Below are 13,164 nucleotides of genomic sequence, written 5' to 3'. Positions count from 1 at the left end.
TTTTTTCTTAAGAAGATACACTAGGGCTCATTTTCAGGGGATGTGTTATTTTTATTAAGTATAATACAACAATCTACATTTATTCAAATACAGTTAAATCATCTTCTTCTGGAACCTGACAGGGGGAGCTGACCTTGTTGGTGGGGCTGGTGCAAGTGATGTGTGAACTCCTTTCCCCTAGCCATTTGCATGTGTGCAGTAGGATGCCGTGTTAGCCATAGGCATACCTGCGCAAGTGCCAATGGCTCGGCTCAGAGAAAGGAGCTGTGGCAGATAAAAGGTGTTCCAGTCTTCCTTACTACATAGTGTGTCTATGCAGATACGCTGTATAGCCACGCCCATCACTAGGTCTTATTATCGAGGTAGGGCTTATATTTAACAAATATATAGAAATCCTGCTAGGGCTTATTTTTTGGGTAGATCTTATTTTCAGGGAAACATGGTAATAATCCCTAGAATATTTTTTAGCCTTTTTAAAAAACACCAGGGCCTCCAGAATCAAATCACAGTTCACACATTGCATTTGGTTATTATTTCTCTTTAGTCTTTTAGAATCAAGAACAATCCTTTTTCAATCTTTTATGACATTGACTTTATAAAAGACCAGGCCAGTTGTTTTGTGGAATGTCCCACATTCTGGATTTATCTGATTGTTTCCCCATGGTGTGATTTAACTCCCCTCTCAGCAGTTTTTCATTTGTACCATACTGCAAAATGTTCCTTTACCCTTCATATTTTCTGTAAACTGGAAATTAGATTTAAAGGCTTGAGTAAATGCATTCAAGTCAAATATTTATTTATTTGTGTGTTTTTTTTTTTTTTTTCTGAGACAGAGACTCACTTTGTTGCCCTGTGTAGAGTGCCATGGCATGATAGCTCACAGCAACCTCAAACTCTTGGGCTGAAGTGATCCTTTTGCCTTAGCCTCCTGAATAGCTGAGACTACAGGTGCCCTCCACAATGCCTACCTATTTTTAGAGACTGGATCACACTCTGGCTCAGGCTGGTCTCGGACTTTTGAGCTCAAGCAATCTATCTGCCTCAGCCTCCCAGAGTGCATAGTGCTAGGATTACAGACATGAGCCACCATACCTGGCCAAGTCAAACATTTCTAGCATTAACATTTCATAGGTAATGCCGTGTAATTCGTATGGTGGTGTACCAGGAAGCATGTGCTACTTTTCTCCTATGTTAGTAAAGGAGGGTTTGGTCTTTTGGTTGAGGTGACAACTAGATCTCTCCTCGTCAAGGTGCATTAGGAAATAATCCATTAGGTGGTACTTCAGCGCCACAGGGACTATCCTGGCCCCCCAAACCTTTTACCTAATGGTTTTAGCATTTGTTGATCCTTGTGCTATTATAATGGCAGTTGAAAAAATATTTTCTAATTCTGTTATCGTTCTTGTCCTTATTAGCTAGTGTTCTTCTGTGATCTCCTAGACAATTTTCTTCATCTAGTATATACATCACATTTTTAATATAGTTTTAGCAGGTTTAAAGACCACTGAAGCTCAGCATTGAGCCCAGACTAATGTCAGCTCCAAGTCATGATGGTGTCTTATTTTGTGTGGAAGGGGACCTGTGGGCGAGCTCTTCATAGTTCTTTTATTCTTCTAGGAAATTGCAAAATTCTTTCCTCACCCCACAGATAATATATGCTGTTCCCAGGCTGGGTGCCCATAGTTCAGTGGTTACAGTGCCAGTCACGTGCTCTGGGGCTGGTAGGTTCAAACCTGGCCCGGGCCTGCTAAACAAACAAACAAACAAACAAACAAAACAATAGCCAGGCATTGTGGCAGGTACCTGTAGTCCCAGCTACTTGGGAGGCTGAGGCAAGAGAATCACTTGAGCCCAAGAGTTTGAGGTTGCTGTGAGCTATGATGCAATATCACTCTATTGAGGGTGACAAAGTGAGACTCTGTCTCAATTTAAAAAAAGAAATGCTGTCCCCAAACAACAACAAAACAAAACTCAGCTTTTAAACTTCCAGCCCATTCAACAAAGTGGCATGATAGTGTGCTGGGCCAGCCTTACCTCCTCAACAGCAAAACCAGAGAGTTGAGCCGAGCAATTCATTTGTAGCATTTCTAACATCTCAACAGCTCCATATTACCTTCATGTAATAGTTGCATTCTTAATCCTTTCATTTGAGATTTGAATACATGTTTTCACATCTCTCTTTTTTTGAGAGAGAGTTTTACTGTTTCACCCTCGGTAGAGTGCCATGGTGTCATAGCTCATAGAAACCTCAAACTCTTGGGCTTAAGTGATTCTCTTGCCTCAGCCTCCCAAGTAGGTGGGACTACAGGTGCCCACCATAATGCCTGTCTATTTTTTATTGTAGTTGTCTTTGTTGTTTAGTTGGCCTGGGCTGGGTTCATACCTGCCAGCCTTGGTGTATGTGGCTGGTGCTGTAACCACTCTTCTACGGGTACTGAGCCTGTTTCCGCATCTCTTAAAGTCACACATATCTAGATGCAGTAGTGTTTCCCATTGGAATTTATTATGGCACTATAATCCTTTTTTTTTTTTTTCAGTTTTTGGCCAGGGCTGGGTTTGAACCTGCCACCTCCAGTATATGGGGCCAGTGCCCCACTCCTTTGAGCCACAGGTGCCACCCCCTCCCTTTTTTTGTTTGAGACAGAGTCTTACTTTGTCGCCCCCGGCAGAGTGCCCTGGCATAATAGCTCACAGCAATCTCTAACTCTTGGGCTCAACTATTCTCTTGCCTCAGCCTCCTGAGTAGCTGGGGCTACTGGTGCCTGCCACAATGCCTGGCTACTTTTAGAGATGGGGTCTTGAACCTGTGAGCTTGGGCGACCTGTTCACCTCAGCCTTCCAAAGTGCTGGCGTAAACCACTGCACTCAGCTTAGCACTATAATCCTTAAATCTGTATAGTCCTTTCACTTTATAAAGTGCTTTTTATATATTATTACATTAGGAGTAGACATTACATTCCTGTTTTGTCTTCTCTTGGGTGTTATAGACTGAAGGTTTTATTTCTGCCTCGTTAATATCACTAATGACAAAAGCCACTGAACTCTGTTGTAATGGACTTTCACCATAAGTAATCATTAAAGTGTTGATTTGCCTGCGGTTCCAGTTGCTTCCTTCCAGCCTGGCAGTTGCCCCTGTGCCCTGCTGGCTGTCTTCCCAGTATGTTCTGTGCCTTCCATGGATCTATGGCAGAGCAAATCCCCCATGCTCTGCCCTGTGAGGATCTTCTTTACTTTAACTCTGTGGCATGGGTGTCACTGTGTCTGCTTTTGCTTACTTCCTCTCTTGCTATCACTTTCATTTCAACTCTTTGTGATTTGAACACTCACTGGATTTGGGAAAGGTTCTAGATTTTCCTGGATTTCTTTCTGTGTACCAGGTTTAGCACTTTGAACAGAATTCTTTCACATGACCTGCTTAGAAACTCTTGAAGATATTAGTCTTCCCATTTTATAGATGAATAAACTGAGGTTCTACACTTAAATTACTTCTATTGTTATAGTCAGGGGTTGCTCTTGGGTCAGATATGCTGAGGCTTATAACCTCAGACAGGCAGTAGGTCTGGGCTGCAAAGGTAACCAGGAGCAGAGTCCTTTATCTGCTTAGCTTCTATGCTCCCTATAAGGGCAAAGGCCTCCTTAGTGCATCACAGCCACAGCCACCTAAGTTCTTCCATGTTGGTTTCCCTGCTGAGCTAAGCTAGATGGAGGAGTTGCAGTTGAGAATGAGTTTATTGTGGTGAGCCTCTGCTTATTTGGGGCACTGAATTTAGAGTCCAGCTGTTAAGGGAAGTAAACCAGGCTCGGCGCCTGTGGCTCAAGTAGCTAAGGCGCCAGCCACATACACCTGAGCTGGCGAGTTCAAATCCAGCCCAGGCCCACCAAACCACAATGAAGGCTACACCCAAAAAATAGCTGTGCATTGTGGCAGGCGCCTATAGTCCCAGCTACTTGGGAGGCTGAGGCAGGAGACTCGCTTGAGCCCAGGAGTTGGAAGTTGCTGTGAGCTGTGATGCCACTGCACTCTACCCAGGGGGACAGCTTGAGGCTCTGTCTCCAAAAAAAAAAAAAAAAGGGAAGTAAACCAAACCAAAGCTACAGAACAGGCTTGGTGCCCATTGCTCAGTTGTTAGAGTGCCGGCCACATACACCAGGGCTGGTGGGTTCGAACCCAGCCTGTGCCTCTTAAACAACAATAACAACAACAACAACAACAAAATAGCCTGGGTGTTGTGGTAGACACCTGTAGTCTCAGCTACTTGGGAGGCTGAGGTGAGAGAATCGCTTAAGCCCAAGAGTTTGAGGTTGCTGTGAGTTGTGATACCATAGCACTCTACCCAGGATGACATAGAGAGATTCTGTCTCAAAAAAACCAAAAAAAAACAAAAAAGAAAAACAAAGCTACATAATAGTCGAGGGAAACACATTAAAGAAAGTATGTAGTATCAGTAGTTAGCCTCTTTATGCTCCTTGAGTTTTGGTAAAGAATCTCAGTGCTCTTGGTTGTTGAAACCTGAAGTCTACAGGAGCAAACTAAAAGAGACTTTTGATTCTTTGACCCACCCATGACTGGTTGTGCATCTTGTGTACTACACAACTAAGGGAGTACCATGTACAAGGTAGACATTGTGTTTTTACGTATTTATTATACTCAAGAGCTTTAGTGCTCTTGGTTGTTGAAACCTGAAGTCTACAGGAGCAAACTTAAAGAGTCTTTTGATTCATGACCCCCATGACTGGTTATGCATCTGGTACAAGGGAGTACCATGTACAAGGTAGACACTGTGTTTTTACGTATTTATTATGGTGGTTTCTAGCAGGTAGTGATCGATTATTCTTTGACAATTGGTACATTAGAGTGATTTTTCCAACAGAAGGCAGGAAAGGATGTTAACAGGACTGCTTTCCCAGCAGCAAGGTACGAGTGAGTAGCAGTGCTACTCTTCATTCTACCAAGCTGCGCTCTCCTGGCTTTGATTTCCTTATCTGTAAAATGAGGGGAGGTTGGACTAGATCAGTAAGGTCCCTTTGATTCTGACATTGTGGGAGCCTTGTAGGAGCAGGTGATGTCTGTAGGTTGAGTGCAGGGGCCGACAGCCCTATGCAAAACTGCCACCTCTGCCCCTTTGCTGTGCCTGCCCTTAACTTTGTGTCTGGTCTCCAAGGAGAAGTCCCCACAAGTGAACGGAGACCCCTCTGAGCTAAGGGCACCATGGCCACATCAGCCCCTCTGCGGAGCCTAGAAGAAGAGGTGACCTGCTCCATCTGCCTTGATTACCTGCGAGATCCTGTGACCATTGACTGCGGCCACGTCTTCTGCCGGAGCTGCACCACTGATGTTCGCCCTGTCTCAGGGGGCCGCCCTGTGTGCCCACTCTGTAAGAAGCCCTTTAAGAAGGAGAACATCCGACCTGTGTGGCAGCTGGCCAGCTTGGTGGAGAACATCGAGCGGCTGAAGGTAGACAAGGGCAGGCAGCCGGGAGAAGTGGCCCGGGAGCAACAGGATGTGAAGTTGTGTGAGCGGCACCGGGAGAAGCTGCATTACTACTGCGAGGATGATGGGAAGCTATTGTGTGTGATATGCCGGGAGTCCCGGGAACACAGGCCTCACACAGCCGTGCTGATGGAGAAGGCTGCCCAGCCCCACAGGGTAAGCCCTCGCACCCCTGTGGATGCCCTGCTGCCTTCCTTGGGCTGCTCCTCCAATGACCTGAGTCCACCCTTCTGCCCCAGCCGAGAGTATCCACCTTATCTTTCCATTTTCTCTACTGCTTATCTTTCCACAGGAAAAAATCCTTAACCACCTGAGTACCTTAAGAAGAGACAGAGAAAAAATTCAGGGCTTTCAGGCCAAGGGAGAAGCTGATATCCTGGCTGCACTGGTAAGCAAGGCTGTTAGAGGAAGCTCTGAAGTGGTTGCCCATTTAGAGCTTGGGTAAGTAGATGGCTGCTGGGAGGTGTTTCTAGGAGCCCCTCACAGGGAGGAGGGACATCAGGCTGGCAGTGGCTGGCCTGTATTTTAGCCCAAGCTCGGTACATCTGAGTTGTGTGGCCTTGGGCCTATTTCTCATCTTGAGAAGTGAGGAGTTGCCTTGAAGTCATTCAGGGTCCCTTCCTTTCTTTGTGGCCCTCACCTCAGCTACAGAGTCTGTGTCTGGCAGCTGGTATTCTTCTGCAGGGTACTGAGGAGGCCTATTCTTAAGAGGGAGAGAAAGATATGATTTCCTAAGAGTTGATGGAAGCCAGAGGGTTTGGCCAGAGGGAGCTGGCTTTAGGGTAAGAACTGAGCGGGGGGGTGTGGGGGGGCAAGGTAGGCCTGATCAGCTCTTTGTAGTGCCTTGTCTAGTGAGGCCTGGGCCCTGCCCATGGTTGCCTGTGAGGTTGACCCTTCATATCCGTGGGCTCTGCACCCATGCATTCAACCAACTGCAGACTGGAAACGTTCAGAAAGAGGAAAACATCTCTATTGAACATATGTATTCCTTCTTGTCATTATTCTCTAAACATATAATATAGCAAGTATTTACATACATGTGTAGCATTTTCACTGTACTAGGTATTATGAGCAATCTGGAAATGATACCAGGGTGTCCACCTTGTAGGCTGAAGGCTGCATGCTGACTTTGTGAGGACTTTTTTTGCTTATCGGTAGTGTTGGATATCACAAAAAGTATGCATGGACCTTTTTTGTGTTCTAATCAACTTTTGTTAGTGTTTGTGTATTTAATATGTGGCCCAACCACTGGTATTCTTCCAGTTTGCAGCAGAGAAGAAAAAGCTGGGCACCCCTGAATTTTAAAGAATATAGGAGGCTGTGCATAGGCCATATGTAAATAACTGTGGCATTTTGTATCAGGGACTTGAGTGTCCTCAGATTTTTATTTATTTATTTATTTAATTTTGTCACCCTTGGTAGACATAATGTCATAGCTCACAGCAACCTCCAATTCTTGGATACAAACAGTTCTCTTGCCTCTCCCTCCCAAGTATCTGGGACTACCAGTGCCTGCCCCAACACCCAGCTACTTTTACAGACAAGGTCTCGCTCTTGCTCAGCCTGGTCTCAAACATGTGAGCTCAGGCAATCCACCTGCCTTGGCCTCCCAGAGTACTAGAATTACAGGAATGAGTGACCACGCCCATCATATCCTCAGATTTTTGTATCCTTAGGGAAAGAAGGTCCTGGAATCAATTGCCTATTGATACCACCGAGGGGCAACTGTAGTTATTAACCCGGCAGCAAGTTGTCTGCTTGATTAGAGGAGAACATCAGAGGGGGAAAAAACTGATAAGGTGGTTCCAACTCTCTGGGGGACTCTGTTGGGAAGGTGGGCAGTGGAGGCATATTGGGTAGTTAGTTGGAATCATAATTGGGTTCCAACTTTCTGGGGGAGTCTGTTTCTTGGGAAGGTGGGCAGTGTAGGCATATTGGCTAATTAGTGAGTAATTAGGTCCAAGGAGAAAGAAAGATAAAGGCAGAGACAGCCCAAGTCTAGGGAGCATCTCTAGGCCTTGTTGTGCATGGATGCCTCCAACCCAGCATCAGTCAACTGGGGAACTAAGAACTGCAAGCAGACCCCAGTGTGGGTAGGGAGAGCTGGAGGCAGGAGAGGACATGGTCCTACCCTGAGGAAGTAGGGTATAGTCTTATATGGCAGGGATGGGGTTCACATAGATATTTTAGACCTAATAATGGGGTACTATTGATCAGGCTTGTACAACATTAATTTAGTAAAGCTTTCTGGAAGAGGTGACACAGAGATTTTCCTAGGAGGGAAAAGTGTGTTGGCTTGTGAGTGAGACCTGTAAAGTTCCTCCAGGGTCACTGGAATATGCTGGTTTGCCTAGAGCAGATTCTGGCTGAACAGGCAGGCAGAGTCAGGGTCCTGATTATGCAGCAGCTGAGTGTACTGAATGCATTCACTTCTCTCCACTTTGAGAAAAGGAGGGGTGAACCAGGAGCCCTCGATAGCTCCTCCCACCCCAAACACCCCAAATGCTGCAGAATTCCCAAATGGGAATAGAATGGGAATAACAAAGAAAAGGAGCCGTCCTGGTGTCCCTCTAGGTCCTGGTACTCCACAGATGGAGGTGTCAGCTCTTCTCCCCTTCCTCTCCCTCCAGAAGAAGCTCCAGGATCAGAGGCAGTGCATCGTGGCTGAGTTCGAGCAGGGCCATCAGTTCCTGAGGGAGCGGGAGCAGCATCTGCTGGACCAGTTGACAAAGCTGGAGCAGGAGCTCACAGAGGGCAGTGAGAAGTTCAAGACCCGGGGCGTCGGGGAGCTTGCTCGGCTGACGCTGGTCATCTCCGAACTGGAGGGCAAGGCGCAGCAACCTGCTGCAGAGCTCATGCAGGTGAGAGCCCTCCAGGGCAGTGGGTCCCAGCCCTGATATCCTATTGTAGGACCTTGAGAGAGTCACTTCCTCTTGAGGCCTGTTTTGTCCTCTAAAGTATGGGGGTGATAATCCTTAACCTCTCCACTTCTTTAAAAAATTACATAAGCATAAAATGAAGTAACTGATAATGTCACTTCAAAAAATAAATTATCTGCCAGGTGCGGTCGCTCTTGCCTGTTATCCTAGCACTCAGGGAGGAGGAGGTGGGTAGATAGCTTGAGCTCATGGGTTCGAGATCAGCTTGAACAAAAAGTATTTTTTCTACTAAAAATAGAAAAACTGAGGCGAGAGGATTGCTTGAACTGAAGAGTTGGAGGTTGCTGTGAGCTATGACACTGTGACATTCTACCAAGGGTGACAGCTTGAGACTCTGTCTCAAAAAAGAAAAAAAAAAGGAAAATAAATTATCGGGTGGCGCCTGTAGCTCAGTGAGTATGGCACCAGCCACACATACTGGGTCCAAACCTGGCCCTGGCCAAACTGCAACAACAACAAAAAATAACTGGGCATTGTGGCAGGCTCCTGTAGTCCCAGCTACTCAGGAGACTGAAGCAAGAGAATCTCCTAAGCCCAAGAGCTGCAGGTTGCTGTGAGCTGTGACACCACGGCACTCTACCCAGAGCAACAAAGTGAGACTCTGTCTTTAAAAAAAAAAAAAGAAAGAAAGAAAATAAATTATCTACAAAAAATGTTTAAAATACTAAGTTTCAATGTGGTAAAAATGGAGGGAAGGTTGCTAATCTTTTTTTTTTTTTTTTTTTTGAGACAGAGCCTCAAGCCACCCCCCTGGGTAGAGTGCTGTGGCATCACAGCTCACAGCAACCTCCAACTCCTGGACTCAAGCGAGTCTTCTGCCTCAGCCTCCCAAGTAGCTGGGACCACAGGCGCCCGCCACAATGCCCAGCTATTTTTTGGTTGCAGCCGTCATTGTTTTTTGGCGGGCTCAGGCTGGATTCGAATCCGTCACCTTAGGTGTATGTGGCTGGTGCCTTAGCCACTTGAGCCACAGGTGCCAAGCCAAGATTGCTAATCTTATTGTCCTTCATTTTCATCAATGCCATATAGCAAGTCACTGGCAGACATCTGTCTTGTGGAGGCTTTTTATGGTGTCTTAGTTGGGGGTGGCTGAGAGAAAGTGGACTGGTGGCTCCTCTCAAAGACCTGGAGGGTCTGGAGGAGGTCAGGGGATGGTCAGGTTTTCTCTGGGATGGTGCGTGGAATTGCCCACAGAGAGTGATATTGAGAACAGGCAAGATGCCTTGGAATGCCTCCTGGAGAAGGGCTTTGATGCTGAGAAAGGAGGGGTTTGGGTTGGAGAACACACAGTGAAGCTGAGGTAACACCCCATCTCCCTCCCCTGGAGCCTCTCAAGGACCACACTGCCCTGAACAGGATTCAGGAGGCTTTGGAGGGTTGGAGGGTTTGCTCTTCCTGCCTTCACAGGCTAGGAGAGGAGGGTCTATCTGATGGTCTTCCCCGACTTGCACTGTTGGGGGTGGCTGAGACTGTCAGGGGCAGAAACACCCACAATCTGTAGGTAAGTGGGGTCGCAGGCCAGAGCAGGGCAAAGTGATAGTGAAGTGGGGAGAGATGGCAAATTTCTCCAGTATGTGTGCCAGCACAGACTGCATAAGGGGGTGGCCTCTGCCTGCCTCTTACGATTGTGTTACAGATGCACTGAATGAAGACTGGCAGGGATTTTAGGCTTTTCCAATCCATCCCTTACTGATGAAGACACTGATGTCCAGAGAGTGGAAGGGATTTGTCCCAGGATATGGGATAGGTCAGGAATCAGGCATAAGCTTGAGAACACTTGTCCTAACTCCCAGATTCTTGTTTGTCTTTTCTTTCATTTTGTCCAGAATATCTGTCTGGTCTACTTTCCTCCGGATGTTCTCCTGCTCCCTCACATTTCTCTCATCAGACTCTTTAACTGGGCTACTTGCTGCCTCTCTTTTGGCTTTTTCCCTCCTCTCCTTCCCTTTCAAGGATGCACACCCTTCTTCTCCCCAGGCTAGCACCTTGTGTGGATGTGCAGTTGTGCAGTGCAGAGGCTAAGGTGGGGGCTTAAACCAGTTGTGTCTGCTTTGAGGGGCACCTTTTCATAATCCACCCAGAGAACTTGCCCTCAAAGCAAAGGTTCTGCCTTCAGTGACTCAGCACTCAAATTGAAGCTGTCCTTGGGAGAGCTTCAGTGAGGTAGAGGGAAAGGAGAGAAAAATGGGTGTTTGCTTAAAACCAGTGCAGGAAATGTTGGGCTACTAGTGGGTTTTTTTTATTTGTCTTTTCTCATTTATTTTTAGTTGAGACAATAATAATTGTACAGATTTAGGGATAAGAGTAATTTTGATCTATGTATATGATGCATAATGATCAAATCAGTAATTAGCTTATCTGTCACCTCAAACGTTTTAGCATTTGTGTTGTGAACATTCAAAACCCTATCTTCACTGTGGGAGACTGAGGTGGGTGTGGATTGCCTGAGCTCACGACTTTCAGATCAGCCTTAGCTAGAGTGAGACCTCATCTCTAAATATAGCTGGCTCCTGTAGTCCCAGCTACTCAGGAGGCTGAGGCAAGAGAATCACTTGAGCCCAAGAGTTTGAGGTTGCTGTGAGCTGAGACGTCATGTCACTCTACTGAGGGTGACAAAGTGAGACTCTGTCAAAAAAAAAAAAAATCCTGTTTTCTAGCTTTTTTGTTGGTGATTTCCTTCTTTCCTTCCTTCTTCTTCCTTCCTCCCTCCCTACCTCCCTACCTCCTTTTGGTTTTGTTTGGTTTTTTTTTGAGACAGAGTCCTACTATGTTGCCCTCGGTAGAGTACCCTGGTGTCACAGCTCACAGCAACCTCCAACTCCTGGGCTTAGGCGATTCTCTTGCTTCAGCCTCCCGAGTAGCTGGGACTACAGGCACCCACCACGACGCCTGGCTATTTTTTTGTTGCAGTTTGGCTGGGGCCGGATTCGAACCTGCCACCCTCTGTATGGGGGGCTGGTGCCCTACCCACTGAGCCACAGGCACTGCTCTATACTTTATTTTCTTTATCCACTTGTTGGTGGACACTAAGGTTGGTTCTCTGTCTTAGCTGTTGTGAATAGTGTTGCAATAAACATGGGTGTGCAGGAATCCCTTTGATACACTGATTTCCTTTCCTATGGATAAATAGCTAATAGTGGGATTTTTGGATTATATGGTAGTTCTAGTTGTAGTTTTTTTGAGACAGAGTCTCACTGTGTTGCCCTTGGTAAAGTGCTGTGGCGTCACAGCTCACAGCAACCTCAAACTCTTAGGCTTAAGTGATTCTCTTGCCTCAGTGTCCCAAGTATCTGAGACTATAGGCATCTGCCACAATGCCCAGCTATTTTGTTGTTGTTGTTTTTGTCATTGTTGTTTAGCAGGCCCTGGTTGGGTTGAAACCCACTAGCCCCAGTGTATGTGGCCAGTGCCCTAACTGCTGAGCTACAGGCACTGAGCCATAGTTATAGTTTTTTTGAGAAACCTCCATATGTTTTTAATACTGCCTGTATTTATATAGAGAAAAACTTAAATTCTCTACCAGGAAACTCAGAACTAAAAAGCAAATTCAGTAAAGTTGTCAAATACACTATCAACATGCAAAAATCAGTAGTGCCATAAACCAGTAACCAACTAGCTGAAAAAGAAATTGAGATAGCAATCCCATTTATAGTCACTACTAAAAAAAATAACTGAAATACTTAGAGTTGAATTTACTAAAGAAGGTGAAAGACTTCTACAATAAAAACTACAAAACACTGATTTAAAAAAAGACATTCTAAAATTCACAATGGAACCAAAAAAGAGGCCAAATAACAAAAGCCATCCTGAGCAAAAATAACAAAGCTAGAGTCATCATACTGCCTTACTTCAAAATACACTACAAAGCTGTAGTACCTAGAGCAATATTATATTGATATATAAATAGACACATATACTTGTGAGGCCATGGTGTGTGGGTTGCCTGAACTCACAGATTCAAGACCAGCTTGAGCCAGAGTGAGACTTTGTCTCTAAAAATAGCCAGGCATTGTGGCAGGTATCTCTAGTCCCAGCTACTTGGGAAGCTGAGGCAAGAGGATCAGCTGAGCCTAAGAGTTTGAGGTTGCTGTGAGCTATGACTTCATGGCATTCTACTAAGGGCAACAAAGTGAGATTCTGTCTCAAAAAAAAAAAAAGAAAAGAAAAACATAGACACATAGACCAATGGAACAAAATAGAGAACCCAGAAATAAATCTATATATTTATAGCCAACTGGTTTTTGACAAAGTTGTCAAGAACATACTGGGAAAACCAGATATTCATATGCAGAAGAATGGAACTGTTGGGTTTTGTGTGTTTGTTACAAAGTTTGATTTTGCTGCACGAGTACCAGCCCACTAATTCCTTAATTATTATTAATATTTGCCCAGAGATTATTTGGCTGTTAAAGGACAGTAGGAAAGACCCAAAATAGGGTCCAAAAATCTACCAGAGAAATACAGGTGGGAGGGAGAAACAGCAGGACAAAATATGCAAAACAAGGGGCTGGGCGTGATGGCTCATGCCTATAATCCCAGCACTCTGGGAGGCCAAGGTTGAGACCAGCTTGAGCTAGAGCGAGACTCTGTCTCTAAAAATAGCCAGATGTGGCAGGTGCCTGTAGTCCCAGCTACTGGAAGGCTGAGACAAGAGAATCACTTGAGCCCAAGAGTCTGAGATTGCTGTGAGCTGTGATGCCATGGTACTCTACCAGGGGTAACAAGGTGAGACTG

The 13,164-nt window shown here is 45.6% G+C and overlaps 1 protein-coding gene across 2 annotated transcripts in view; it reads left to right on the top strand.

Moving 5' to 3' along the window:
- Positions 1 to 13,164, top strand: part of TRIM26 (tripartite motif containing 26) — a 34,833-nt gene that overhangs the window by 14,302 nt on the left and 7,367 nt on the right. For both annotated transcript variants that reach the window (XM_023512918.1, XM_012804895.2), the window contains exons 2-4: positions 5,163 to 5,647; positions 5,784 to 5,879; positions 8,122 to 8,352. In XM_023512918.1, coding sequence (XP_023368686.1) covers positions 5,210 to 5,647; positions 5,784 to 5,879; positions 8,122 to 8,352 — 765 coding nt within the window. In that variant the 5' untranslated portion in view covers positions 5,163 to 5,209. The remainder of the gene's footprint in view (positions 1 to 5,162; positions 5,648 to 5,783; positions 5,880 to 8,121; positions 8,353 to 13,164) is intronic.

Source organism: Otolemur garnettii, unplaced genomic scaffold, assembly GCF_000181295.1.
Source record: "Otolemur garnettii isolate 467f Iridium unplaced genomic scaffold, OtoGar3 scaffold00031, whole genome shotgun sequence".
In the NCBI taxonomy this organism is placed as follows: Eukaryota; Metazoa; Chordata; class Mammalia; order Primates; family Galagidae; genus Otolemur; species Otolemur garnettii.
This window is presented reverse-complemented; position numbering and strand designations above follow the sequence as displayed.